We start from the raw sequence: 27,901 nt of genomic DNA, 5'->3' as shown, positions 1-27,901 counted from the left end.
CCCTCTTCCTGAGTGGCTTTTCTACTTTTGTCGCCGCAGTGGACGGGAGCGACTGCTGTGTGAGTTTAACCAGCCTCGGATCAGCCCCTCAGGGTCGGGACCCTCTCCTCACAGAGACACAGCCTGACAACCAGGGGTCTCACTGAGGATTACAGCGGGCGTGAAGATCAAGGCAGACATTTAAACCTCTTTGTGGAAGTGGACTGGAGAGTGGGACAAACACCAGCTCCGTTTCCCACGGACTAATCTGCCTAAGAGGGCGGGGGTTTGGTGTCTGTGTGTGTGTGTGTGTTTTGTTTTTTTACGGGGTACCACTCATTCTCACACACCCCTCCTCAGCAGCATCCTGAGCAGGTCTTCTAGTCATTTCCACTGTGAGTGAGCAACAGGTTGAGCAGCAGCAGCAGCAGCAGCAGACTGAAGCCTACCATGCCGAGCAAAAGCCAGTATCTGCGCCCCCGGCTGTGCGCGCTGGAGAAGGGGGACAACGGCTACGGCTTCCACCTCCACGGAGAGAAAGGTAAGTCGGGGCAGTTTATCCGGTTAGTGGAGTCCGACAGCCCGGCAGAAACCTCGGGGCTCCGCGCCGGAGACCGGCTGGTGTTCGTGAACGGGGAGGACGTGGAAAGCGAGAGCCACCAGCAGGTCGTGTCCCGGATACGAGCCACGGTGGGCCGGCTGGAGCTCATAGTGGTGGACCCGGACACGGAGCAGCTGCTGAAGAAACACGGCATGAAGTGCCTGAAGGAGTACGTCACCGACGGCGTCCCGGTACCTTTCGATGAGGAGGAGGAGGAGGAGGAAGAGGAGCAAGAGGAGGAGAAGGTGGTGGTGGTGGTGGAGGAGGTAGACGGGACAGAAAACGGGATCGAGCAGCGCGTCAAGAGGGACGAGGTGGAGGAGGAGGAGGAGGAGGAGGTGGACGTGGAGAAGGTGGTGGTGGTGGAGCAGCAGCAGCGGCAGCAGCTGGAGAGGACACCCAGGGAGTCCACGCCGGTCCCGGGGAGGAACGGAGAAATCCATGAGCACGTCGAGAAGAAGCTGAGCGTCAACTCTGAGAAGGTGAGAGTTCAAATAAGTGCAGGGAGAAGTTTCTGCATCACGCCCCCCTCTCATGTCCTGCAGCTCTACACCTTTCTTTGCAAGTGCTTTCAACACAGACTCTCACATTAGAAGTGCCCTACTGAATTCACTACTTAGGGCAGAGAATAGGTGCTCTGTGTCTTAGTCAACACTGGAAGCTGCACCCACACGCCCCTTGCTGCAGATGCTGCCAGGCCGGGGGCAGGGTCAGCTGGCTGGACATAAGCTGTGGGTGAGAAGACAATAAGAAAAAACCTAGTCCAGCTTTGGGATCAGGAAAACAGGGGCGAAACCAGACCGCGACCCCTCTGTCTATCTGTTAAACTGTTGCCATCAGCTATCCTCTCAAGTAACTTATTTTGTGCGATTGTTTTTCTGCAGCAGTTTTCCTGCCTTAAAGAGCAATCACTTGAAAATTAGAGACCATTCAGTCTTTTGTTATTACAGTGACGCCACAAGGTTAGGCATTAAATCAGCAACAATGACAGGCCGCACAAAAGACGGAGAAAACACTCAGAGAATACATGGTGTTGTTGTGTCTTGGTGTTGTATACTGTAGAAAAGGACCATAACAAAATATCTGACATTGCTAAACTCTCCACAGCAAACAACAAGAGGTCATTTTGTGTCATTTCTAAAAAATGAATCCCACAAAAGGAATTTTTTCAACCTTTGATCTTTGTCTGTAAAACATTACGGGCACAGTCTGACTCCACAGTGGCTACTTGTTGTTGTGTCTGCCCTTATTTTCTCCTGCTGTGCTGTCAGTCTGAGTGGCTGTGAACTCAGGACCAGGGTTCATTAGAAAGCACATGAGGAGAAGGGGGTCTCTCCTGTCCAGAACATCTGTGCCCCTCACTGCAGCATCCTGGATGTTTACCCCCGAGGCTGTTTCTGTCCGTGCCCGACTCTTCTCCTCGGTACATTACTGTGGGTGGGAGTGAGGTGAGAAGAAGTGCACGGCCAGCAGCGGTGGCCAAGAAGCAGAGAAGACCCCGCTGTGGCCTTTTCTCTTCATTTCTCTTTCCCTCTGGCTGTGGATCTACCTCAGTGTCACCCTGTCTTCCTTGTGTCGAACAGCATAGAAACAGAGCGTCCAGTGCTGTCCAACTCCGTTCAGATTTTCTGAGGCACTTAGCAGCCTTTCTGGCACCTTTGATGGAGGTAAAAATAATTTTAAAAAATGCTAATCATTAACTTGTTCTCTATCAAGCCCAGAATTAAGCTTTTCTACATGATGTCATATCGGTGGGAGCAGGGACAATTTAGTGATTTCCTGAAGCTGACAGGAGGTCAGGGAGGTCAGAAAGGTGGTAACACTTTGAATTTAAAGGGAAAGTGAGGACGAGGAGTCCTTATTCTTACTTTCCAGGCATTAAAGAATAGTTTGGCATTTTAGGAAATACGCTTATTTGCTATCTTGCTAAGAGCTGGATGAGAAGATTGGTGTCAGTCTCTTGTCTATACAGTAAATATGAAGCTACTGTTAGCAGCTAGAAAGGGGAAACAGCAGTCAGCCATAGCAAAAATGGTGATGATGATTTTATATTGTTCTTGATTAAAACCCCAAAGATATTCAGTATGGTATCATAGAAGACTCAGAAAAACAGTAAATATTGATATTTAAGAAGCTGGAATTTAGAATGAAAAATAAATTACTTTTCTTTGAATCCACTAATTGATTAATCATCATTCATTTGAACTTTTCTTGGAAGGATACTTCTGTCTGCTTAGTCTCCATATCCAATTTTTCTTTCTTTTCTCAGAGAGCCATCATTTTTTAAGAAAGCCTTTAGTGGTAGTGAAGGAGAAAAAAATGTGAAGGAGAGGATAAATGTCCCTTCTCCTCCACTAAAATGTCACGCTGCCGTTACTGAGTGCAGTGGTTGACATTTTGTCATAGGTGGCAACTCACTGCCTACTTACAGTTGTTTTTCCATAATAACTGTGTAATAACAGCGTTCACATATCCAGAGCCTGCAGGGTCTTTTGGAGTTATGTTTCTGGTATTTAAAGCCCACACTTGTGCACAGCACTCGAGCACTGCTGGGTTGTGTTGTTTGTCCTAGGAATATACAGCGATTGTTCCTGTGTTTACTCTCGATACTCTCTGCAGATGGCCTAATGGACCTGTGGCAGCACAATTCACACTGGCACGCAACCCAGAGGGAAGTGGCGTCGAAACAAACAATGGCACTCTTAAGAAACGCATTTTCACCACTTGGATTTTCATTTCAAAGAGTTACACACCTAGAGCAGAGGGCAGTTCAAACCATGCTGAGCAGTGAGCCTTGCTGGGAATGTCTTTTTTATTGAAATGCTTAGTGTGAAGAAAACCACATTTTCAGACACTGAGGAAGTTACTTGGGGACAGAAGAAGACACAGTAGAGTGTGTGAGAGTGTAAATTGGACTCGAGGGATGCAGTTTAGAGTCTGCTGTGTCTCTATGTTACAGTCAGAGGCACCTCAGGATCTGTTTTGCATTGACTCCACTCTTTCTGGAATTTTCTCCCTACATCCTGTCCGGCATTCCTGTGCCCGAGCCCTGTGGCCCGGCCAAAGACACACACACACACACATTCACAAAGCCCTCACAAAGCGCACACAGCGCAAACACACTCATGTTCAGCCTTGTAAGACACACACAGCATTGGTTTAGCAGTCACGCTGACGTCCACACACTGCCTGTCTGGCCTCGTCTTTGAAGCGACACAAAAGAGGGTTCGAAGAGCAACGCCCTCTCCGGAAACCAAGGAGCCTCGCTCAAGGTTGCCATGGTTACAGTGATGTTGTGTGTGTGTGTGCAATCCATGTGGAGTGTGTGTAAGTGTGAGGATGGAGGTAGGCGAAAGTGAGACAGCGCAGGGGAGGTGCGAAAAATGGATGAGCTGTGATGAAGGTCAAAACATGGAGCGTGGCCCGAGAAGAAAATAGGAGCCACTGTCGTCATCATGGAACAAAACACACAAAAACACACCATCGGTTCCAAAGGTCATTGTTTCATTTACCAGGCAGTAAAAATTTCGCTCAGTGGAGCGCAGTGAAGTAGCGGTGGACGCTCTCTCTCAGCTCATATTGCAAATTGAGGTCCATCAGGTCACCCAGAAGAAGATCTCTCTCATTCAAATTGTATTTCACATCCACATTTGAGATGGTTGTATAGTTAAAATTAGAGGTGAAATGAATTGAATAGTCGATTGACAAAGTTTACAAGCAACTCTATTGATTACTGATTTATTTTTTCAAGCAAAAAACCGTCTCAAATCTGAGGATTTGATGCTTTGTTTTATATTGTTATAAATTAAACTTCCTTGGATTTGAAACCATTTGACAATGATTTTGTTTATCTGATATTTTATAGACCAAATAATCACTCAACTATTCAAGAAAATATTTGTCAGATTAATTAATGAATTAATGAAAACAATCACTAGTCGCAGCTTTTGTCAAAAAGCTTCACAACCGATTTGAAAAAGCAAATTATCAGACTGTGTTTGTTTAAAAATGCAGACCAGTAAACTCATTTCATTTTGCTATTAAAACCCCCTGAAATGTATTTTTCATTCTCATTTGCTTAATCACACTGTTTTTGCTTTTTCTCCAGTGATTCACTCAGAGAGTGTGAGGGTGAGAAGTGTTTGGGAGTCTTCCTCATGACTGCTGGCTGCTTACATAAGCCAGTCTTTAAACACTAATTACAGAAGAGGAAGAACGGTTGTGTCAGATGAAATTGACTGTGGTTAGATCAGATCTGGTCTCTCTAAGAGGGAGTGTGTGTGTGTATAAGACTGCCTTCCTTCTACCTTGATAGAAATCAGTCATGGAGGCCTGAAATTAGACAGGAAGGCGACTTTATGTCGATCTCCCCGTTGGTTGTCACTTCTCTCCTCTAATCTGCACGCTCATATAAAACCTACTTATTAAAGAGCTCAAAACTTCCACTGCTTTCGCCGCACATGCTTGGCTGTTTTTTTGCCAGCTTTACATAGAAAGTGTGGTTCGATAACTGCACGTTTGAGAATGATTTGTTTTCCCTAAACAAATCATTCTCAAGCTGTGTGCAGGGCTGTATTTGTGTAGTCTCCACTGTATGGCTTTCAGTGCATCAGACTGACAATGGTCATTATGAATTGGTTGATACAGGCTGTGCACAGCTCACTTTAACAGTCCAGCCAGTGTGTGTGTGTGTGTGCGTGTGTGTGTGTGTGTGTGTGTGTCGCCTGAAGCAAACACTGAACTTATCCATGTGTTTTCACAATTACAGCAGTAAAAGTGCTTTTTCCTCTGCAGGACTCATTCAGCTTTGAGTTTGAATATTTGTCTGTAGTTTATTGCACAGGGGAGGGAAACATCACATCCACGTGACATTCCTATCTGTGTTCTGTCATATCTATTCCAGCAGGGCTGGATAAATTGAGTTTTGAGAGTTTAACTACTATCAAATCCACATTCACTAATATCTGATGCCTTCAGGAATAGCCCGTGGAGAAGACTTTCTGTTAATAGAATAGACGTCGGCGTTCTGTGATTATTTGTCATGCATCAGAGGGAGAAATGACCACACCTACATTAACTATTTGAGCCAGGATGGTCAGGAGTTGTGTTTCTGGCTGCCTGCTGCTGTGTCTGTGGAAGTCTTGGCCTGTGCACACACCCCAGGACATTTGTGCCGATTTCCTGGCATTGTTGTTTTTTTGGAAGATTCCTTCACCTCATCGTCTTGATCCTCCTCTCACCCCCCTGGCCCGCAGTGAGAGGGCCAGCAGCTCATTGTAGAACAGTTAACTATAGCGTAAAGAGTAGACAAACTGCCTCATCATCACCACTGTGTATCTGAGGAAGCAGAGCAGTCACAATGAAAAGATGATAGATAGGATGATAAAATGTAAGAGGATGTCATTCCAGCAACAGACACTGAATCATGGTTCAGAGTAAACAGCGTCTCCAGCTGATAGTTGCTGTGTTTGCTGGTTATCATTGAAGCTATCATTGTGTCATAGCCAGGTATTGTTCCAGCCGTGTTTGGGTAATGGAGTGCGTATCATTGTGTTTGTCTGATGGGATCAGGTATACATCATGATTCATTCAGACTGGCCGCACGCTCCGCTTGACGTTTTCTAATGTGTTTGGGCATGTCTGGCATTTATATCTGTTCTGTGTGCGTGTTTTTTATGTACTTGCAAGTGCGCGTGAGAAAGTTTGGGAGTCACCCTTCCCTTCACTGCTCTTTGTTGATTGTTGGGCTGTGTGTTTCAGGGGGAATTGTCCACATGACAAGACAGGGCGGAGGGTATGGGGGGCTTCATTGTGTTTCCACTCACAGATTTGTGAATGTGTAAGTGTAACATTTTTCCATATGACTGTGTAGTACAATCTTAAGTGTGCAACCTGTATGAGCTGGGTGATAGGACTGAACAATGTGATGATAAATACTGTGAGATGAAATTTGAAATTTTTCTGCTGTCGGAGACTTTGCTTTACCCTTTATAAGTTACTTAATGCTGCAATGATTAGTTGATTAATCAATTAGTTGTCTGACAGTCAGTCCAAAGCCCCAAAGCATTCAATATATTATCATAATAAATCCTCATGTTTTAGGCTCTGAAAACAGAGAATGTTTGGTATTTTTGCTTGAAAAATGAAATTGAAATTGATTAAGATTAATTTTTTACAGTTAAAGTATTCCTTAAACTTACCTCTTTAACCCCTTTTACCCCTTTTACATTTAATCTGCCCCAAAACACTGCAGACTCTGGGTGTATTGGGCCATTGTGGGCAATGTTGCAAACCAATTATTAGGACGGCATTGTTAGTCCAGCGGTCCTATTGGATTTACAGGACATTTGTATTCATGTAATGAAAAGCAGACATTATATCCTTATAAAAATCTCAATTTGAATTTCATATATCAGTATCACAGTGTAAAAATGCGTATACTATAACTTTCAGTCATTCTCACTAAAACAAATATTCCAGAGAAACACTGGGAACACATTCATTATTTATTTTATTTATCTATAGCAGAAATACAGCGAAATAATGTGTATCTCTGTACTGTAATGGAGGAATTAAGATTAGGAAAAGGTAACACTGAAGACATGTTGCCATTACCAAAATCCTGTTGTCATATTTAATATTGTCTCAGTTATTCCAATATATCTTAAAAACTGCAGGTCATGGTCTGATTCTCTGTTTAGTTGGAGCTGAGCTTTGTAGCTGCCTTGTGACACATGCTGTTTTTGTATGTCTTATGGGTGGGAATCAAAGGGAAACTCATGATACAATACTATCATAAAACATCGCCCAAGATAACAAGAGTATCGCCACAAGTGCAGCTATGTTATTTGCAGTGTTTTGCAAGACAGTCACGTACAAGGCAGAAATAAAAGCACCTCTAAACTCCAAGAAAACATGGCGTGTTATGTGCAGCTAAAGAAATCTAAAATTACAAAAAACTAAAAAGACAAATTCTATTATATACTGTATACAGAGTCTAGAGTATATATAGTAATACAGTGAGTCTCAAGTCCATATTAAATCCTAACTCTATTTAGTGTATAATATATAGTAATTGTCATAGTAGGCTACACTGTTTTAGCAGTGAATATACAATAGAATCAACATACTGAACTGATTAATACTGAAAGGAAATAATACAATATGTTACAGTCAGACATCAGTCAAACTGTGTCACGGCCACTTCAACACAACAACAGAAAGCTAGATATCTTTTGTTTTCAAAGATTTTTTTGGCTGCGAGCAGCTCCTCCGTTTCTTTGTGGATGAATAGTATCTATCGACAGCACATGGGGGGGGGGACATGCTCCAAGGTCCACGGCCAGACTTGTGGACCTTGAGATTACATGGTCAACATCTTAAACTCCCCCAGGCCTGCCAGATGGTACCAGCGTTACATGTCAAGCAAAGGAACATTATATTGCTCCATTGATTAGGGGTGGGACAAATAATCAATAGCAGTAATATGTCAGCATACATCTTTGCAGATCACAGCGCTCTCACTGAAACTTCTGTGACGTCAGTTCAAACAACAGCAGCACTGTCCCGTACCCACGGTCAAGGCCAGTGTGGCGCAGGTCACGGGTGGAACCTGAACCCTGTGTGTGTGTCTGTGTGGGTGGTGGGGTGACTGGTGATTGGGTCTCATGGGATGGCGGACGGAGACTCCACAATGCCACATTCCATTTCCCTCTCCATTCTGCCGAAGGTTCACCACCCCGCCAGGACAATGAGCCGGAGGGCCGCGCCCTGCCGGGGGTGGAGGGGGAAATGAGTGGCTGCTCGCCCTGAAATAGACTCACTCCCCTGCTAGCCACCTCCCCACCCACTGTATAAGGCAAAGACGTCACATGGGGGTATGACCAAGACAGAGCGTAGATTGTTGGATATTTACATTCACTAAAATGCTATCAAATCCCAAAATACTTCACATATCATTCAAATCAGTAATACAGTTTACTCTCCTTGCTCCAGTTTGTTAGTATGTGATGGTATTTTTGGCCATGCTCTGATAATCCTCTGACTTTCCCTCTAGTACTGTTAAAATTACAGTTGCAGTAATGTGGGTGTTGAACGGGACCATTGTGGTGAAGATGGAGCTGAGCCGGGAGGCAAAGATTTCAATTTACCAGTCGATTTGCATTCCAGCCGTCACCTATGGTCATGATCTTCGGGTTGCGACCGCAAGAATGAGACTGCAGATACAAATGGACATCCTGAGGGAGCTGGAACCAGTTGAGGTGGTTCAGGCATCTGATCAGAATTCCTCCTTCACACCTTCCCTCAGCTGCACTGTGCATATAGTGCAAATGACGAAATGCTAGCATGCTAACCTGTTAAAGTAAGATGATGATGAAAAGCCTGTCTGCTTAACATGCTAGCATGCTTTTAGCATACAAATACCCTCAAAGCTTGCTGTAAGAAACCATCACTTTGACAAAAATCTTCTTGTTTTTATTTCTGTGGAAACCGAAAAACAAACACACTTATGATAGATGACTGGCTGTGATGTTGTTTCCTGTGTAGCCACAAATAGAAACAGACTCATCATTTCACATTTTACATCCCTAAATAAATTCAAATGTATGCATGTACCAGCCCCTCAGCAGCATCCATCACAAAAGAAAACAGATTAGATGTGCATTCCTTTATCGAGAGTAGTCTCAATAATGCAACACAGCCATAAGACATGTTTTGAGTAAGAGGCTTTTTTTTTTTCTAAATTACAAGATCAACATGATTAGATATGAGATTGGTTTTATTTTACTGAAAAGCTTAAGTAGCAGTAAATGTGATGTTGAGTTTGATCACATCGTGTTGTCACTTCTGCCTGAATGTAAAATTGAGTTTTTGCTTTGTCAGACTCAACCCTCAGGGTTCATTTATCTGAACCTCTATATTTTCTGTGCCGTCTTCCACTCTTTCTATAAATGCATTTTGTTACATCAAACACTCTTTTTGTGTGTGATGACCAGGATAGAGGAACTTGTTCTAGAGGTTGTCAGCCCGACGGTGCAAGTCTGCAAGGGTGGAGGGTCAGGGACAGGAAGACTGGCTTAGGAGATAAAACTTGTTGACTCCTAAGTTGGACAAAAGTTGTTGGTCAGTGTTGGGCTGATCTAATACAATCATGTTTTCAAAAACGAAGACTCTTGAGCAAAGGCACAACCCGTGAGCTCATTTTCAAAGATCTTCCAGGCCTCGGAGGTAATCAAGACCACTCCATTTGTTCTTAACAGTATCTGTACCCCTGCTGTGATGACTTGCTTTTCTATTTTCAGGTCTCCCTGCTAAAGAGTCTATTGTAATGGGAACCCTGAGCAGAACCTTTCTTCAGTGTCTTTTGTAGAGCCAGTTTGTCCCATCCTTAAATAGAGGTGTGGGGGGGCACAGTACCATGCTTTGTTTCCCACTTTGCCTGCTTCGCAGCTGGTTCAATGGTCCATCTTGAAACCCAACACCCCCATCCTGCCTGAGGGAGTGGTGCGCTCCGTACACTCAAGAGGACAAAACTGGTTAAAAAGAAACCAGGTTTACGTCAAACATTTATTAAGTCTTTCCTTGAGGCTGTTACTCTCGGTCAAAAACTACACATGGCAATCACAAGGACCGGGAGGCCAACGATATGTCATGTCACTAAGTAACCATGGTGCCTGGCGTTGTGTCACATTGGCGGTAATTCTTTATGCTGATCAAAGAAACCGAAATCATGGGAGAGCTGGCTTCTCCTATTAGAACGACAGGGGGGATGAAGTAAGCAGCAGAAGGAGAGAGGGCAATATGGAGAGATGAAAGAGAGACTGCTTTAGATGACATGTCTGAATGCAGAGCTCAGCTGAGTGTGACAGGTTTCAGCTGATGATAGGCAGAACTTGAGGGTTTACTGGACGTTATCAGCAGCTGTTTGGATAGAAGAACGTCTGAAGTACGTCAGTGAGGTGTTTATGTAATTATAGGAAATATTCAGCTTGTGACCTTTTTTTCGTGTAGTTGAGTCAGAGACCAGGAGCTGTGCAGGAACACACTGTGACACAAGCCTGCAGTAATAAATGTCTCATATGTGCTTCTTTATTAAGGCCTGCAGTTACACATTAGTTGTCTGGCCAAGCATGGGGGAAAATATGAAGTAACTGGCAGGCTGAGTGGCAGAGCTGCAGCCTCTGGCATCTCTCTCTCTCTCTCACACACACACACACACACACACTCTCTTTCACACAGAGACTGCTCCTTCCATGCCAGAGAATGAATCGCTCACAACTACAGCGCTTCTCTGTCAAACTGAATCAGCAGGAGTCTGGCAGATGCAAATCTCCAGTGGCTGAGTCAGAGACTGATAAACATGATGGATGATTATTATGGAGGTAGATGTTGCTTTTTAATACTCCCTGAAGAGCTTTAGAGGATGCAAATCAGGCAGTCTAGCATGTCAAACACTCACCCGTCGGTAGCTTCGAGGGAAAAACGATGACACTGTCCTGCTGTGCTCTGTTGGAGCAATATTCATGTAAAGGTTGATATTTAACGTATTTTAGTTGCTATCAGGATACAGCACATGATTGCAATATCAGTCTGAATCTCAAGTCTCAACTCTCTCTCTGATGCTGGTGACTGTGTTGTAGTATTCGAGTCCAGAACTTGGACTCTCGGACTTTCAGGACCCGTTACTCAACTTGGACTTGAGCTCTGATGACTTGGACTTGGACTTGAGCAGTGGCTGCATTCAGACTTGGAAGTTGGAGACAAGGACTCTGACTTTTTTGTTAGTTTCAGTGCATGTGTGCCCCACACTGTACAACTCCTGGAAACAACCCTCTTCACAATGTACTCACTGATTTGTTCCAACACACTCATTTGTGCATTAAAACAGTCAGTAAGGTCGTTTAAATTCCTTGAGAATCATTTATTCATTCGCCACGGACAGCCGTCCTTTTCTCTCTCCCAGATCGTTCCACATCCACTCTGCTCAGTTGTTACCGAAGCCTTTGACTTGACTAAAGTTGAGCACTGGAGCCCATCTTGAAACTCGACTCAGACTCAACTTGACTGAACTCGACTTTATAACTCAGACACAACTCAAGTAATGGGGACTCGACTCGGACTGGATTCTGACTCTTCTTTGGTGACTTGGACTTGAACACTGAGGACTCGAGACTTGACTTGGACTTGAAGTTTAGTGACTCGACTACAACACAGGTTGGTGATCCCCTGACATAATGAGGTCAACATTTACTTTCACCTTCCCATCATCCTCAGCAGCACTTTATTTAGTGCTAATTATCTAGCTGTACCTAAACTATAAATGTGTGTGTTGTGTTAGCACTGTCATTGTGACTATGTTAGGATTTAGATCAAAGCACTGTTGTGCTTACAACCTCACAGAGCTGCTGACATGACGCTCATGACGTCTACAGCGTAACAGTTCATGTTGGTTCAGAAAATTAACAGTAGTTAGCACTGTCATCCATCATCATGAATTATGACCCATCAGGTTTGCATTTCTAATAAAAAGGCCTCTTGCATGGCAGAAAAGGACTTTTGGATTTAGCATTATATTTAAAAAAAAACATCTTTGGTTACCAAAAAAAAATTTTGGAAATCAGTACTTCATTTTAGAGTCAAGAGTTTTATCTTTAGCAGAAACATGTGATTTGAGGTGCTGCAGTTTGGTCAGAGTGCCTGTTAGTTGAATTTTGACCTGGTATCTTATCTCCTGGTTATCGCTGCTTCCTGAGGAAAACCAGAAACATGTCTAAAACGGGGTTACATCAGCCTCTGGGTTGGGAACCTTTAAACTGTGCATCTTGAAAACAGAGAAACCGGAGCAGCAGATGTAGTGAGTTTCGTGAGACAGCCATGTGACTCAGAAGTGTGTTTTGAGAATATTAAAATGGGCCTTGGTATTGTTTTGGAGTTATTGGTATTCAAAGCAACTGGTTATTTTTTTGCCAAAGTCTGTGCAGTAGTGATACATTAGCTGCCTGAGAGGCAGTGCATCTTGATGAAAGAGGCTGTGGTCTAACAGCAGCAGACACTAGAGTGAAGCTGAAAAGACTTTTGTCTCATTGGAAACAAATATGATGCAATATTGCATCATATTTCTACATAAAAGAAACTGGTTTCACTTTATTTGGACTGTCTAGTGTTACTTAACTTTGTATCCACCCAAGTCATGTTCTCACTGCGTCGGTGATGGTAGCCACTGTTAGTTGAATATTAACACCACAGGACAAGTTTAGACCAGGCAAAGTATTATTGACTCAGACTCAACTCAACATTACACAACGGAAATAAAATGTTACTGAAAATTATACCAACGTTTTAGGGCTGGCAATCTCAGCATTAAAATAATATTATGACACACAGTATACTGTGAGACAGTCATAGACAGTAGATCACAATCTCTGTCACTGAAGATCAAAATAAACCATAAATAAACATATTGCATTTTGCTGTTGCAGATTGCATTTTGCATTTACACAATTAGGTGCTTTCAGTTTTACAGAATTTGGACATTTCCCTAAATGCCAAATTATTCCTTTAATTTTCAGCAAATGTTTCAGTATTACTATGAAATACAAACAACCATATGCGGTGCCAGTGTATCAATAATGTACTGTATTAATAGTATTGGCAAAGTATTGCAAGTTAAGATGTATTGGATTAGTGCTGAAAGAATCTGATTATTCAATTAGCAGAAGATCTATCACCAAATATTATGTTTATCAATTAACTGACCAAAAAACAGTGGGTCTAGCTCCTCAGATCTGAGTCTTTGCTGCTTTTTTTTCAGTTTTAAAGAGTTTTAGATTTTTGCAAGTTTGAAGAAGTTGCCTTGGAATTTGAGAACATGTGATGTTTTTACTATTTTTCAGTATTTTCTGATGTGTTTAATAGATTACTAATATTTTTAATGATGATCATAATGCTGATTGATTTTTAATTTAAAAAACTGGGCCTCATGTGAATCAATGAGCACAGTTATTAGTTGTAGCCCAATGTTACATTATTAGTCCCATCTGCATGTTCTGTCTTGCCATCTTGTTGTAACCTATAGTGTGTTTCCAGGTTTTGTTTGGCTCTTTGCAGGACGACTTTTCCTCTTCACTCTCTTTCCTTCCTCCTCCTCCTTGTCCCACAGAGCTAATGACGGTGCTGCCAGGCAAACCTAAAAATCTGTCATTAAGGAAAATTGTTTTATCCAAGCCTTTCCAGTGTTTGTGTTTTCCATCTCCATCTTCAGCCCGTCATTGCTCCCTCCTTCCTGTTCTCCTTCAACTTGTAAACAGTGTGTTTCAGCTTTTAGGATGAGTCTAAATGTCATCTCGTAGTTAATGTTTATGTGGGGGATCAGCAAGTTAATCCATGTCATATTTACCTTGTGGGCACGCTAAGTCAGTGCTTGAGAGTGGTTAGATGCTGCCTGATTTTGTTTATTAGATTTCAAGCACAGTGTTTTCATTCTAGTCTCTCTAGGGAGATTAAAATATCTTTTTTATTTATGTTTTACAAATACTTTATCGTCTATGTACTAACTAATGAAAGCCTCCTTTCTCATGACGGTGTGCGTGTGTGCATATGTGTTTTTGTGCATATGTTTGGCTGTGTTTGTATATTGATTTCTCTTTCATGTCAGGAAGTTGAGCCAGCACAGAGGGAAGCATACCGAGGGAAGATGTGTCAACAGTTCCTGTTCAACACTTCCCTCCTCAAAGGGAAAGTTTGTGTCACTCAGAGAGGGTGTTGATCTCGAAACTCAATTTTTCTGGGCTGAGAGGAACTTTTCACACAATAGAAAAGTATGTGACTTTGATATTGAAGTGGATACACTCTGAAATAGTGAGACATGTGAATAACTGGAATCCCAAACAAGATGTCATGTCACATTAAGTGTGATTCATATGATTTACTCAATGGTCACAGAAGCATTTTTTTCATTAGTCGGAGAAAAAGGAGAATATTTTTGAGATTCCCAAGCATGAATAAGAGCTTTACATGGTGCATTATATTAGAAGAAGGAAGTCCAGTTTTCTCACAGCCCTGCCGGAACCACACTATGACCAACCTAAATCTGAAGAGTTAGCACAAGTAGATGAATTGGTCTGTATTTTCTTTCCACATATGGTGTACTCACAGAAGCTTTCAGCCTGGAAAGTACTCTAAACAAAATAAAGAGTCTGACGGGAAGTATACAAATGTTCCTGCCGTAAGATGACCTCAGGCCAAGGCCAAGCCTGTCCAATGTATTTGTGGTCTCAGTCTAACACATATTTGTGAGTCATTGAAGGCCTCAGCTGATTGTATGAGGAGGTGTTATGATGTCAGTTTGTAATTTAAAGAACGTCCCCCTGACTGTCCCGAGGTCGCACCTTTAATGTGCCCGGTTTATCTGCAGCTCATTTCCTAACTGTGTGTATCACATTTCTGCTGTAACATTAGGGAGAACTTGCAGTGTATTTGCTGATGTTGTTAACAAGTAATCTCAGTGACGTACAGCAGAAAACATGCGTGCGTCCACACACACACACACACACTCACACACAACACACATTTGACAAGTAGTGGGTCCTTGGTTCCCTTCATGGCTTGTGTGTGTTCAGCAGATGCCACAGATTTCAGACCCGCGTGGAGATTCTTGTGCCCTCCTGTCCTCTCCCGACACAAACCCTCCTCTGTTGTCCCTGCCAGAGCCTCCCTCGACCTCTCCCCCTGCGCAGGGACGCCTAATGGCAGCCAGAGCACCCGATGAGTGTCTTGATAATTCAAAAAGTAAATCATCTTGTTTTTTCTTTTGTGTCGAGCATCACACTTTATGCAATACTCTGACATCACACAGCTAAAATTCATGACCAAAAGCTCAGTTAGTTACTTCCAGCCTTCCAGAGGAGTTAAGATCAGTAATGAGACACACTCTACTGCAGCAAAACTAACCATTTACTAAAACAAAACACAGAAAAGACAGCACTTCTCTGTTTAGTCTGTGCTTTTGTTTGCATAAAGTAACCGTAAAAGATGGTGATTTTACCTCAAGTTTGGATGTAACACTTGAAAAGCTGAAGGACAAGCAATCAAAGATAAACCATTTTTGTATAATCAGTTACCAGCAGGATGAAACGGCGACTGCAGACCTCTTATCCGGAGCACATCTGATCGGTGGGACAAATGTTCAGCACACACTCCAGATGCTCAGCAGGCTCTTGACAGGGATAGACATAAAGATGGCCAATCTGCATCCGTGATGAGAACAGACTGCTGTCAGCAACACTGTCTTAATATTGAAAATTTTATGTCTGATTTTTAAACCATGATAGCAGTGGATGGCAGCGTTGGCCTGTCAGTCGGCCTGTGATATTGGTCTGTTCATAATTCAGTCAGAGATATCAGAATATCTCCCACTTGGTGAAAATAACTACAGACATGTCAACAAACTGTGGGAAGAATCACGTTTGCATTAATGTTTGTACTCTCTTGTATGTGTTTTTGACCTTTTAGACTGATAAATTATTTTATATCATATTTTTGATTTACTCTGATTAATTTTTTCAAAAGGGTTTAACTGGAAACAATATTGATAATAATTTTAATATATCTAATTCTTAACATGCTCTTGCTTCCCATCTTTCCCATCCGCTCCTCTTGGGAATGGGACCAAAGATCACAGGTGAAAAGTCTGTTTTCTCCAGGCGCTAAACTGAGAAGAGGAGAAAAGTTCATTCTTGGCAGAGATGAGAGGACTGGGTGGAGTGTTAGCTCAGAACAATTGTGTTGCATAATATAGTGAAGTGACACTCAAACATTGCCAGTGTCAGGTTGTGTATTAGAGAAAATGTTGAGTCAGACGGTTATAATAATGTCCACTGTTAATTTATGTCCAGTCATGTTTTTAATCAATCAGCCTCCCGCCAGTATTTTGTGTAGAAAGTGACTCATTTGCAGTGACTTATTTATAGAGGCTGTTCATTGTCTTCGAGTGTTCGGTTGAAAGAGGGTGGGAGCACGCAGCCGCTCTGATGTGCAGGGAGCGTCAGGTCGGATTCGGTCACACTGACAAAGATTATCGTGACCTATCCTCCTGTATGCTGCTCGGTACACTGTGTTTTGACCCCTTCGATGACAAGGCCATTAAAGCTCCCTCTGCTAAATAAAGAAACTGCTTCATCCATACAGCGGAAGGGAGGTTCTGGGATCGAGCTTGAGTTTTTTCCTGGATGACAATACAGCTCTAACTCTTCCTGCCATCCCAGAGCGGGACTGGACGGGACAGGGCGAGGGGAGGTGGTCAGAGGTCAACGCCCAGCTTCCATTGTGCTTCTCAGAGCCTGGAGCGAGCAGGGCTGCGGACCACACCGGAACTGGTCCCTTCCTCTAAAGCCCCTGTCTACTCCCCTCCCCAAATTCTCCGCAAACCTTCCCAGCAGACCTCCAATCACATGCCTCCAAGACCCTCTTCCTTCCTGGCGAGCAGCTGGAGTCACGTGGAGTCAAACAGCAGCTTAAGTTTACTCATGATCGTTAAAAACACACTGCACAACACATCAGCATGCAGCAGCCACCTGCATGTTCAACCTCGGCTTCATTTTCATGGTTAACGATTCACTGGAGCTGTCCGTTATCTTTGTGCCTCTCGTTCTTCCTGAAGAGACACCCATGGTGGAGGTATTTTTAAAAGCTAATGTTTTCATGTGTCTTGAATGTAACATACAGTGTGTCAACATGCCCGTGTTCGCTTCTGTGGTGTCTTTCAGGAGGTGTGTACTGAACTGCGGCCACGTCTGTGTGTGATCCAGCGAGGGTCTAATGGATATGGCTTCAACCTGCACAGCGAGCGGGCACGGCCGGGCCAGTACATCAGAGCTGTGGATGAAGACTCTCCAGCAGAGAGGGCAGGCCTGCTGGCCAAGGACAGGATAGTACAGGTACTTTAATGAGGTCATTGCTAGAGAACTGTGAGCCCATGCAGGGATGTAAGTTAGCATGGTGTATGAAGAGGGACATTATTATTGCTCTGGTAAAATGATTTTCTAGTCTAGAAGTCCTCACACAGGGGGCCACTTTTTTGTCTTACTGAATAGTCAGTAGCATTTCTCTAATATTTATGGAAAGTCACTGATTGCAGTTCTTATAGTTACCAAAAATATCTATGCAAATAGTGTATCCTGATTAGTCTGCCATACTTCCGCTCTGGACAGCCTGCAGTAACATTTGGGATAAAGATAGAGAAGAATGGCGAGGCACGTCATCAGGCCTCACCTGCACGACGAAGAATGAGGTAGAAGGTTAAAACAAAAGAATGAATCCTGTGATCCAGTCATTGATACAGTATGGCGTGATAAAATAAGCAGACAATTAAATATAGTCACACATGCCATGAATTCATATTCTTTTTTATCACACTTTGTAGACATGGTCTCATAGCTGCAGCAGTGTCATCCGTATACCACACACCTAGATATTATCATAGTAAAACATAAAAGTCACATAAAAATGTTGTATACTAATAAGAAAAAGTAATCTGAGTAATCCACACCCACGGGTCTGGTGAATACTGTACTCAGAGGTGCAGAAGTGTTGGGGTCTTTTCCCAGAGTTAACTGTGTGTTCGGAGGAATGTGATGTGAACTAACAGCCGCTGTGTGGGGTCTTAAATCCCCCAGGGGACTTGGTTGTAACTGTCTCTGCAAGCGGCCTCACACTGGAGTAATCAGCTGGTCTGGAGTCTGCCATTACACTGTGGACTGGCCTAAGGAGAGACGTGTGTGTATGGGATCCTGATTTTCCTGGAGGTCTTCTAGGTCTGAACAACATTGTATATGTAAAAAAAAAAAAAAAAAAAAGAATCTAAAATTACAAATACTGAACAGTTTCCAAATTAAAAGTCTGGCTGCAGTGTGGCTCCCCAAAGTAAACTGTTTAACATGCAATTTTGGAGAAAGCCTGCACATTTTCTCTAAGTTTGTCATTAAAATGTTTGATAAAACTTCTAAAACTCTTAAACTACAATACCACTCACAGTTTTTCAGCAGGACTTGAGAGATGAGAGAGGTGAGAGATTTTTAGTTTTTTTTTAGTTTTTTATGTGCTTTCATTGCACTCTATACAGCTCTGACAACCACATGGCCATGTGGTTACGATATATACAGTCAATCATCCCCCCACTGTTATTTAGCTAGTAGAAGCAGAAGTAACAATGAACATCTCTGACTCATTCAGTGCTGTAGTCTTTTTCAACACATGGTCAAACCAGAGTGGCGGCGTGTCCACTGATGTGGCCCATCATGCACGCCTCCTCTCACTCCCTAACTGAACGACATTTTGCCTCCCAGCACGTGAGAGCGAGTGACTGTACGGAAAGTATGAGAAATAGAGGAAAATGAAGGAGAAGAAGAAGGACAGGGAGTGCAGAGGGATTAAAAGATCCACACAGTTTCAGGTCTGTGTTTGAGTCTTGTGAGGGGTTTCCAGTCCCCCAGAGGGCCCCAGACAGCCACACCACCCACTGGGGAGCAGGGCTTTGTGGGGAGTGGACAGGCATTGTTACTGCCGTTACTGGCCAAGCAGCTATTGTCCAGCTTCCTCTGTGGGACTGGCTTAGACGTGCCGGTCCACCCTATGACCTAAACACACACACACACATACACCCTTAGAGACATTTCTCACATGCTTTCCCATGGTGATTTTATCCCAGTGCGCTCAGCTGGTCTGGGCAGGAGCCACCTGACATACTGAGTTATTTAGTCCAGAAAGCACAGCTGTCAAAGCGTCACACAGCGAAGTAGCAAGTAAGACATGAACATGAGGGATAAAAACGTCAGGCTTTCCAACCCTTTATGGAGCTTGTTTTGCAAGTTAGTGGTTGAAGGTGTGTGTGTGTGTGTGTGTGTGTGTGTGTGTGTGTGTGTGTGTGTGTGTGTGTGCAAGCGTACGTGCACTTCTGTGTGGACACACAGGATATCCTGCCCTGGAGCCTCTGGCAGACCAAGTGATAATATTGAGAAAGAAATCCTGACAGTGATAAAACAGTTTGTTCACTTCTGTGTGGGAACAAAGACAGACGGGCCAAAAAAAAAGAAACAATAGTGACTTTTCTGAAGGATTTCCCGTCATGCCTCAAAAAAACCTCAAATAATCTTTTCTTCTCCTCCTCAGGTGAACGGTGTGTCAGTGGAGGGGAAGACGCACTCACAAGTAGTGGCTGCCATTAAGGCCGGCGGAAATGAGACCCGGCTGTTGGTGGTGGACCCCGAAACAGACGCCTTTTTCAAGAGGTGCAGGGTGGCCCCCACCCCGGAGCACCTGACTGGTGAGAGGTCACACAGATAAGATGATTTCACCATCACTAAGAGGCAGGACAAGTTACCATTCAGCTGCAATTGTCTGGCAAGGACGGAGTGAATGACTGCAATTAACTCGTAACACTTCACTCCAGGTTCATTGGCAGTCAACAGCAGTTACAGACGGGTTGTAGACACTTGACACTGTCTCCTCGCCTTTCCTGCAGATTTAAAGTCTGTCACAGTTTCATGGCCCTACTTTTCTCTCCTCTTTAATTTCTTTCTGTCTCTCTTTCTCCCACTCTATCCTGCTTTCTTTCTCTGCCAAGAAACACAGACAGACAGAGACACTGAGCCACTTCCTGCCCCCACCTTATGTTGATGCCCTGTGGAGAAAGTTAATCTTTCAGACATAAATAGATCAGATCAGACTGAGCAAGTGTTGTTTGTAACGTGTGAAAGTTTAAATACAGATCTCTCTCTCACAAAAGTCTGAATATGTTGCATTGCAACTGCACCTGAAAATAATAATTATAAGTCAGTGATTGGATAGCTTGAGAAAAAGGTCAAATTCATGTGAATTTTTGGACCTTTCAACTGAATCCTGTGGGCTTCATCAGCATAGATGGTTCAGTTGTTAATGTGACCTTAAAACGAGTAGTCATATATGGGTGCATAGGTTTCAGGTTTAAGTTGAATAAATAGATGCATGACTGATTTAAGGGATTATTTTTTTGCCATCCTCCCTCTTCAAAGAGGCATGCTCATCCCAGGAGCTGGTTGGGGGGTTCGGTGCTTTGCTCAAGGGCCCTCTGACATCACACAGGCCCTGGTATATCTACTAAACCCCCAGGGGGAGCCCTAGTACAGTCTGTGATTTAGTTCCTGTGTTTGAGAACGATCCCCTTCACCAGCCCAGCAGCTGATCCTCGGGCAGGTGGTGTGTACGCCTCCTCTGCTTTGCCAAATGTCTGACTCTGCACAGAGACCCGTATAAACATGGTGCTGTCTGCTGTTGGCACGGCAACAGCCGGGGTAGATGGGGAACCCTCTGTATCCAAGAGAGAGAGCCGTTAGTCAAAATAAGGGCACAGAAGTTTCTTATGATAATTTTTGAGATATAACATGTTAGTGGTGACGGTTTGAAAGAATTTGTCCAGTGATCCTTGTTCATTATTAACGAATTAGTTAGACAGTGGTGGGAGAAGTATTTACATTCTTTACTTAAGTGATCATACTGATTAAAATTCAAAGTGAAAATACAGTATTATGTTTATACTGATGCATAAATATGTAAACAGCATCATTTTGCCATAGTTGGTAGAGGCAAAGCTAATTTTAATTAGGACTGAAATAATAATTACATCTCTTGTATACTGTAATTTTCAACTGACCAAGGTGAGTTGCTCATGTCTTCACGAGACCAAACCAAGTTTCAGTTTACGTTCATGTGTGGCAAAGAAAAACATGAGAAGCTGGGATCATAGAAAAAATACTAAAATGATTATTTGACTATCAAAATAGTTACTGATTCATTTGTAATGGATTAATTGACTAATCATTGCAGCTCTTATTTTAACTGCTTTATATAAGGTTAGGTAGGTTAATCCAGTGGATCACAAGTTAGTGGTCAACTCCTGCCTAAAGGTCAGAAGATAAATGTCAAGGGTCCAGAAATATTGGTTAAATTGACGACTACTGGCCTCGAACTATTGTTTAAATGAAACAGTGTGAAAAGTTTAGAGGAGAAACTCATGTGCAGATACAAATACGCTACAATGAAAATGTATTTGTATGTGTGTTAATGTTAATCTGAAAATAATTACTGCTGACAGGTACATGTGGTGCAGTAAACAGAATAATATTTCCCTCTGAAATGTAGTGAAGTAGAAGTTTAAAGTGGCGTAGAATGGAAATATGTGATTAAAGCACCTTCACTGAATGAGAGGCAGATGTTTTTTAGTAATTTCCTGGACTTTTCAGTGGTGTTTCAGTGCAGGATTAAAAATAATAACGTCCGACAGGGGATAGAGATTTCAGTGAGGTGTTTCCCAGGTAACTGCCTGCACTTCACATGCTGCCCACTCAGTGGGCACCTGCCTACACTGACTCTTAACTTCAACACGCATTCACACACACACACACACACACACAGAGAGAGAGAGAGAGAGACAGAAAGAGAGAGAAACACACTGCCTCTCTCTCAGCAGCCCGGCTGGCCAGCACCTTTGTTTGGTTTCCAAGGCGCTCGCTCCAAGTGGCCTCTCAGCCTGGAGCTGGAGCTGTATTAGGACCTGGAGAGGCTCCTCTCAGAGTCAGGGGCACAAACACACACACAGCAAAGACCCAAGGAGGACTCAAATCTCAGATTAACTCTGAAGGAGCAGCTGCTATCTACTATAATACATCATTATTAGCTAAAAACTCTTTTCAGCTGAGGATCACAGGGATGGAAGGTAAGGGACATGTCAGTCCTCTGTGATGATCTCTGTCTGCAAATACCACCTGTCAAAGTCAGGTTTGTGTTAAGACATGGCTTCATGGGAACATCAATTAATTTCTACAAAAGAAACTGAGGCCGAACTGCAGATAAATTGATAGGTAAATGACCTGTGGCTTCACTGGAGGAGGAAGAGGAGGAGAAGTAGAGAAGACCAAGAGCAGCACCTTCTCATAGAAGATGAACCATGTGTGAATAATAGATGATCTGCTCATACCTGTGCTATGTAATAGAGTAGGTGCTGGTGGAATGAAAGGTGAGCTGCAGAAAGACTCTTGATCTGTCAGAGAGGAGCTCTCTGCTCCGATGGTGTAGGACTGTAGGTGTTGCACAGTTAGGACCGGTGAGACAGAAAACGTGTTTATGGATTGTATGACTGACTCTTGTGTCATCTTCATGCCTACAGGTCCACTGCCAGAACCTGTCATTAATGGAGGAATAGAGGAGAAGGTAAGATTCACCAGCAGGAGAGAGAAACACAAAGTGACACTTTAAAGTGTGTAGTGCTATCATTTGGTTTGGAAATCTGCATTAGAGCAAAGCCAGAGGTGGGATTTGAACTTTGAAGTGTGCAAAGAGCTGTCAGTCTCCCACAGCGGCCACTTCCCTCTTCACCGATGGAGCCTCTCCTTCCTGGCAGAGAGGAGGACAATAATAGTTCAGCCTTCTGCTTCGAACAGTCTGCAGCTCCTCGTGTGGCACAGACTGCAGCGCAGCAGGCCAAGGTCGAACAGTGTTTGAAAGCAACACGCTGCGTTGTTTTTTTCAGGTGCGGTTTGCCTCATATGAAAATTGAGAGGCTGGTGCAGTGAGTTATTAACCACAGAGACGTGGACTGAACAGACTTTTCCTGCGATTGTCTGAACGTTCTGGTCTTCATTGTATGGTGTGGTGCAGAAAACCCCACCCAGCTAGTCCTCCATTAATTTTGGATTATTTGAAAGGGTTTGACCAAGGACAGAGAGTATATACAAAGTAAGATTTATTCAGTATATAAAGCTGCTTAACCCACAGCTCAAACTGTAGTATATTTAAAAACTAAAAGCTACATTTATGAGCTGAGGAGTGGAGAATGTAGCAGCTTCATGTTAATCCTGTTGAAGTATTTGGGTGTAATCCAAAAACAGACAGAATGTAAGAGGCAATGTGAAGTGGCCACTGGCGTCACCTTCAGATATACTGTACGAAGATGGGAATGATATCAACCTTCTCATTAAGCTCTCCACCGGAAGGAGAATACATGTGTTTCTCAAAAAGTCAAGTCATTCCCTTGAAATTCTGTATTGTATAAAACTGTAAAACACACACTATATCCGTGTTTGTGTGTGTTTATGTGCTTTCAACGTCCTTAGTCATCAGTGGCATCACAAGAATGCCTTTTGAGGGTCTCTCAGGTTACCAGTGTCCTGCTCCTCAGTGAACACACTAGACCTTTATGTAAATCAGTGTTGATAAGATGAGATGATACTGCATGAAGACCCCAGAACACAAACTAAAAGAAACTACTGTGTCCGCTGTGGCTGCCTTCCACGCTTGGGCATTCGGCCAGATATGCAAAGTGAAGCCTGACCCCAGCTTCCCATTACTCAGGGACTGTATGCGCAGCAGTGAAGTTACATGTTCCCCGTATTGTTGTGTAACAGCTGGTTAAAAGGTTGAAGAGCTGAGGGGGAGGAGGGGTTACAAGAGGTCAGGCAGTAGTCGTCTGTGAGGTAAAAGATGTGGTTTTTAGAGGGTGTTCAATGCCTCGTCTTGCAACCTTTATACCAACTGCTACTAAAGATAGAGAAAATTGCTGAATGATATGATGAGTAATTCAACCAGGAAGAGAAGCAGGAAGAGTTTCTCAACACTTTAACAAAACATATTTTGTAGTGCTTTTGCTGATTCCATGACCCCCACCTCAAACATATTCCAAAGGAAGCTCACAAATGTACAAACTTCCTCATACTGTTTATTAACAGATCCATAAGTGTGACATGTTTAACAGTAAAATAACTTTAAAAAAAAGAAAGAAACTCAGAAATCATCATTAAGGTTTACAGACTTCACTGTATTTGGTTTTATTAAACTATTTAGGTGTTTAAAAGGCGGGTTTGAAAAAGTGCACTGTCCACACCACTTCACCAGTTTTAAGTTTCGTTGAACTTGTGCTTAGTAGAAAAAAACTACTCAAATCCAAGGCTGCCTCCCTGTGGACAGGACTGGTACTGCACCAAGTCTGGAAAAAGATCATGTTTCCTATTGCACTTCTTCAAATGTGTCTCCCATGCTGCACATTTTTACTGGATTCATGTTAGCATCTAATCTGTCAGTGCATGTAATGAAAGTGACATTGATGGGTTTCTGTGTTCCCAGGTGAATGGTAGAGGGGCCAAAGAGGCAGAGAGGGACTCGAAGCTGTCAGTTAGTCCCTCTCCATCCAACGCTTCGTCCAACACCTCGCTCACAACCCCCCCAACAAACACCCCACCTGAGGTACGTCACAGAAAATAGCTTCTAGCTCAACAATCTTTTTGAACTTTCAAAAAACATTAAGTGGAGCATGTTTTTATTAATTGTTTTTTTCTGTCTTTTGTTCTCCAGGGTTTGATGACAGAAGCCATCCCAGCTCTCAACATGAGTCTGCAGCAGGTCAAAGAGCTCGCCCACCAGAAACGCTCCAACAAGAGAGCCCCGCCCATGGACTGGACCAAGAAAAATGAACTCTTCAGCAACCTATAGGCACCTCAGATCACCTGACACACACCCACACACACAGATTTTTATTATAGTGACTTCTTACAAAGTGACATAAGAAAGACATTTTATTATTATAATGACATAAAAAGAGCAGTTTAACTATTGGCACAAGACAAAATTCAAGCCGTTCTGTAAGATATAGTCTTCGTATTACTCTTCATGTTATTATAACCCAGATATTATACGTATAATGTGCTACTAACAATGAAAGATGCATATGCCAATGAAAGAGAACTGGACCATGCTGAAAATGTGTATGTATGTATGTATTTGGCTATTTATGCCCTGTGAATATGTGGGCATGGATTCCTTTGTGTGGATGCGCAAGTGTGTGCGTGTGTGTGGACAGTCTGATGCCTTATAGAAACGAGGAGGAGTGTATTATCACGCTTCATTTAATGACCCGCTCCTCTTTATATTAACATCTAAAGCATGATAGTGTCTTCTGTTAGAACGACAGCGGGACCAGCCACATGCTGTAAAACCAGCTTGACAATCTGTGCATCATTTATCTCTGTTTTACTCAGTTATCAGTTTAGGGATCAAACATATGACACAGGACTGAGATAAATTTGCTTTTGGGTCAATATAATACTTTTTTTTCACAGATTACATGTTAGAGCTCCTTTATGATCCCTAAAATAAGATATACACAACATACTGTTTTCTAACATGAAACTCCTCTTGGGAATCATTTGTGATTTTGGGGGGACAATATTCACTGATGGCTTTAAACTGGAAAGAACTGTATTTTAATGTGGATTATCTTATAAAGTATGTATATATCATATATCCTGTATATTTTTTCATTTGTCACACAAATGTCACTCTCCGAAACGAAAGTGATCTCAGCTTAACCCTGTGTTGCTACAATACCATCCACCATTCATCCACACATTGTCTGAATACATGATATCATCTTCTGAATAAATGTGAACTACAGTTTATATATGAGTAACTTATACCGTCCTTTTACTTTGCCATCATGTCAACTGTGAATGGCTGCTCTGTTCACATTTTTAGCATTTTTATTGCTCCTTGAAAATGCTTTGTGAGAGATTTTTACACATTTCTATTGATGTCTTAAAAACAATAATTATGTAACTTTTAGATCATATATTTCCAAAAGAATGTTTGTGCTTCACTAGATTTTATGCATTTTGCCCAATATTGATAAAAGTGATGATTTGAAAACTGAATGATTGAATTGTATGAAGAGTTGTAGCTTGTGTAAGCGATTTCTATACTGTAATAAATCAGTCATCACAACAACATTATCCTGTGGTTTATTCAGTTATGTGAAAAGGAAAAAATCCCCAGTGTAGCCGAGCTGTTCACTGGTGGAGAAACTTCAAATTTGGCGATGACACTGCTCTACAGAGTTCGTCTGACAGTGATGCATCATTACATAGCTAGCTTTTATCAGTCTATAATCAGCAAACGATATGCAGCGTTAAATATATGTACTATTCTGGTCATACTTTCTTTCAGTTATCCAAACTGATCTGATGTGGAAACCCTTCGTATGCAACAAGTGTGTACTGAACTGTATAGGTTTGCCGATAGTTTGCATTTAATCAGTTATAATCAATATCTGTATATTACCAGTTAGTCACAGCGTTTACTGTTTGTAAGGTCGATTACAGTGATGAAACCAAGATCCAATTGTCCAATTATTAACCCGACCCTGCGGTTCCCCTCAATTTTATGGCACTTTCAGCTCACTGTTTTTCATTTTCTAGCCTGCCACTGTTCTGGTTCACTCTCTCTGTTTTCATAGTCATTTTCAACCTCAGTAGGCAGCTGTTAACAGCAAAAATGAATGAAATGAATGATGATGACTCCAAATGAAAGAAAATGTAGCTCTGTCTCTGCTCAGTGTGTAAATAGGCAACTTTGTGCTGATAAGTTTGGTCAGTCACTCACTCTACACTGCTCTCTGTGGATCAGACTCATCTGTCAAAGGCAACAAATAGATCTGACTTTAATGATCTGTGATCCTGAGGTGCAACATGTTCTCATCCCACAGAGAGCAGCCGATGATATTTACTTTAAACCATACCAGAAATAACTTGTTTGAAAAGTTGTATCTGCTATCTCTGAAAAACGTAAAGAAGGAACAGGGTTGTTGAGTGTGTAAAAAAAAATCCTTTGGTTTTTTCAATCTCTCTGAAACAAGAATCATTTGGACTATTGCATCTCATTTTTTTAATCTGACACCATTGATGTAAAATATTAATTTAAATATCAGCCTGCTGATTCTTTCCCACTTTCCTGCAATTTCTTCACACCACCTTTAACGTTACATTCATTTTGACCCTTAATTTACTGACAAATTCTGTGTTATTGTCATATTTTTGTCTGATCCCACTGTTTTGCAGACTCAGACTGTATTGATATTGATTTGTCACAGGACTCATTTTTTCAGGAGTGTTGTGTGTGCTCCTCTTCTATCCCCCAACATGTCACTCTGTCTCCAGCAGCTGTCTCTGACTAATGGCCTCGATCTTTCTGCTCCTCCACTCTCCTTCTAGGCCTGCCATCATTATCACAGCTCACTGTCACACTCTGTACTGTTCACTCTCTGTCTGTGGGATAATTAACCTAATTGGAAATCATGACATTGATGGACATCAGGGTGAACTGGGGTGAAATGGCAAAGAAAAATAATAATAACAATGATGGCTTTTGTAATTGGCTATCATGAGAATCCTGGTAAAGATGCAAGAATAATGTGATTACGATAATAGTTGTAAGGATGATGATTAAAAACTGTGGTCATAACTGCAA

General features: G+C 42.5%; 1 protein-coding gene across 1 annotated transcript; it reads left to right on the top strand.

The window, feature by feature from the left end:
- Positions 1 to 15: 15 nt before the first annotated feature.
- Positions 16 to 26,388, top strand: nherf1b (NHERF family PDZ scaffold protein 1b). Its single transcript, XM_071474086.1, has 6 exons — positions 16 to 1,062; positions 17,344 to 17,514; positions 19,745 to 19,898; positions 22,776 to 22,819; positions 24,728 to 24,847; positions 24,956 to 26,388. Exons 1-6 carry the CDS (start codon positions 430 to 432, stop codon positions 25,091 to 25,093), a joined length of 1,260 nt encoding a protein of 419 aa, XP_071330187.1. The 5' UTR covers positions 16 to 429; the 3' UTR covers positions 25,094 to 26,388.
- Positions 26,389 to 27,901: the final 1,513 nt, after the last annotated feature.

This window comes from Trachinotus anak, unplaced genomic scaffold (genome assembly GCF_046630095.1).
Source record: "Trachinotus anak isolate AG129_WGS33_773 ecotype Australia unplaced genomic scaffold, CSIRO_AGI_Tana_v1 ptg000003l, whole genome shotgun sequence".
NCBI classification, from domain to species: domain Eukaryota; kingdom Metazoa; phylum Chordata; class Actinopteri; order Carangiformes; family Carangidae; genus Trachinotus; species Trachinotus anak.
Note: the sequence above shows the minus strand (reverse complement) of the source record. Positions and strands in the feature narration are given on the sequence as shown.

Bases quoted from the DNA above. Each gene is read 5' to 3' on its own strand.
- nherf1b (XM_071474086.1), top strand. From the start codon at position 430: ATGCCGAGCAAAAGCCAGTATCTGCGCCCCCGGCTGTGCGCGCTGGAG. The intron at 17,515-19,744 runs GTACTTTAATGA...TCTCCTCCTCAG, and splicing joins CCAAGGACAGGATAGTACAG to GTGAACGGTGTGTCAGTGGA. The intron at 22,820-24,727 runs GTAAGATTCACC...CTGTGTTCCCAG, and splicing joins ATGGAGGAATAGAGGAGAAG to GTGAATGGTAGAGGGGCCAA.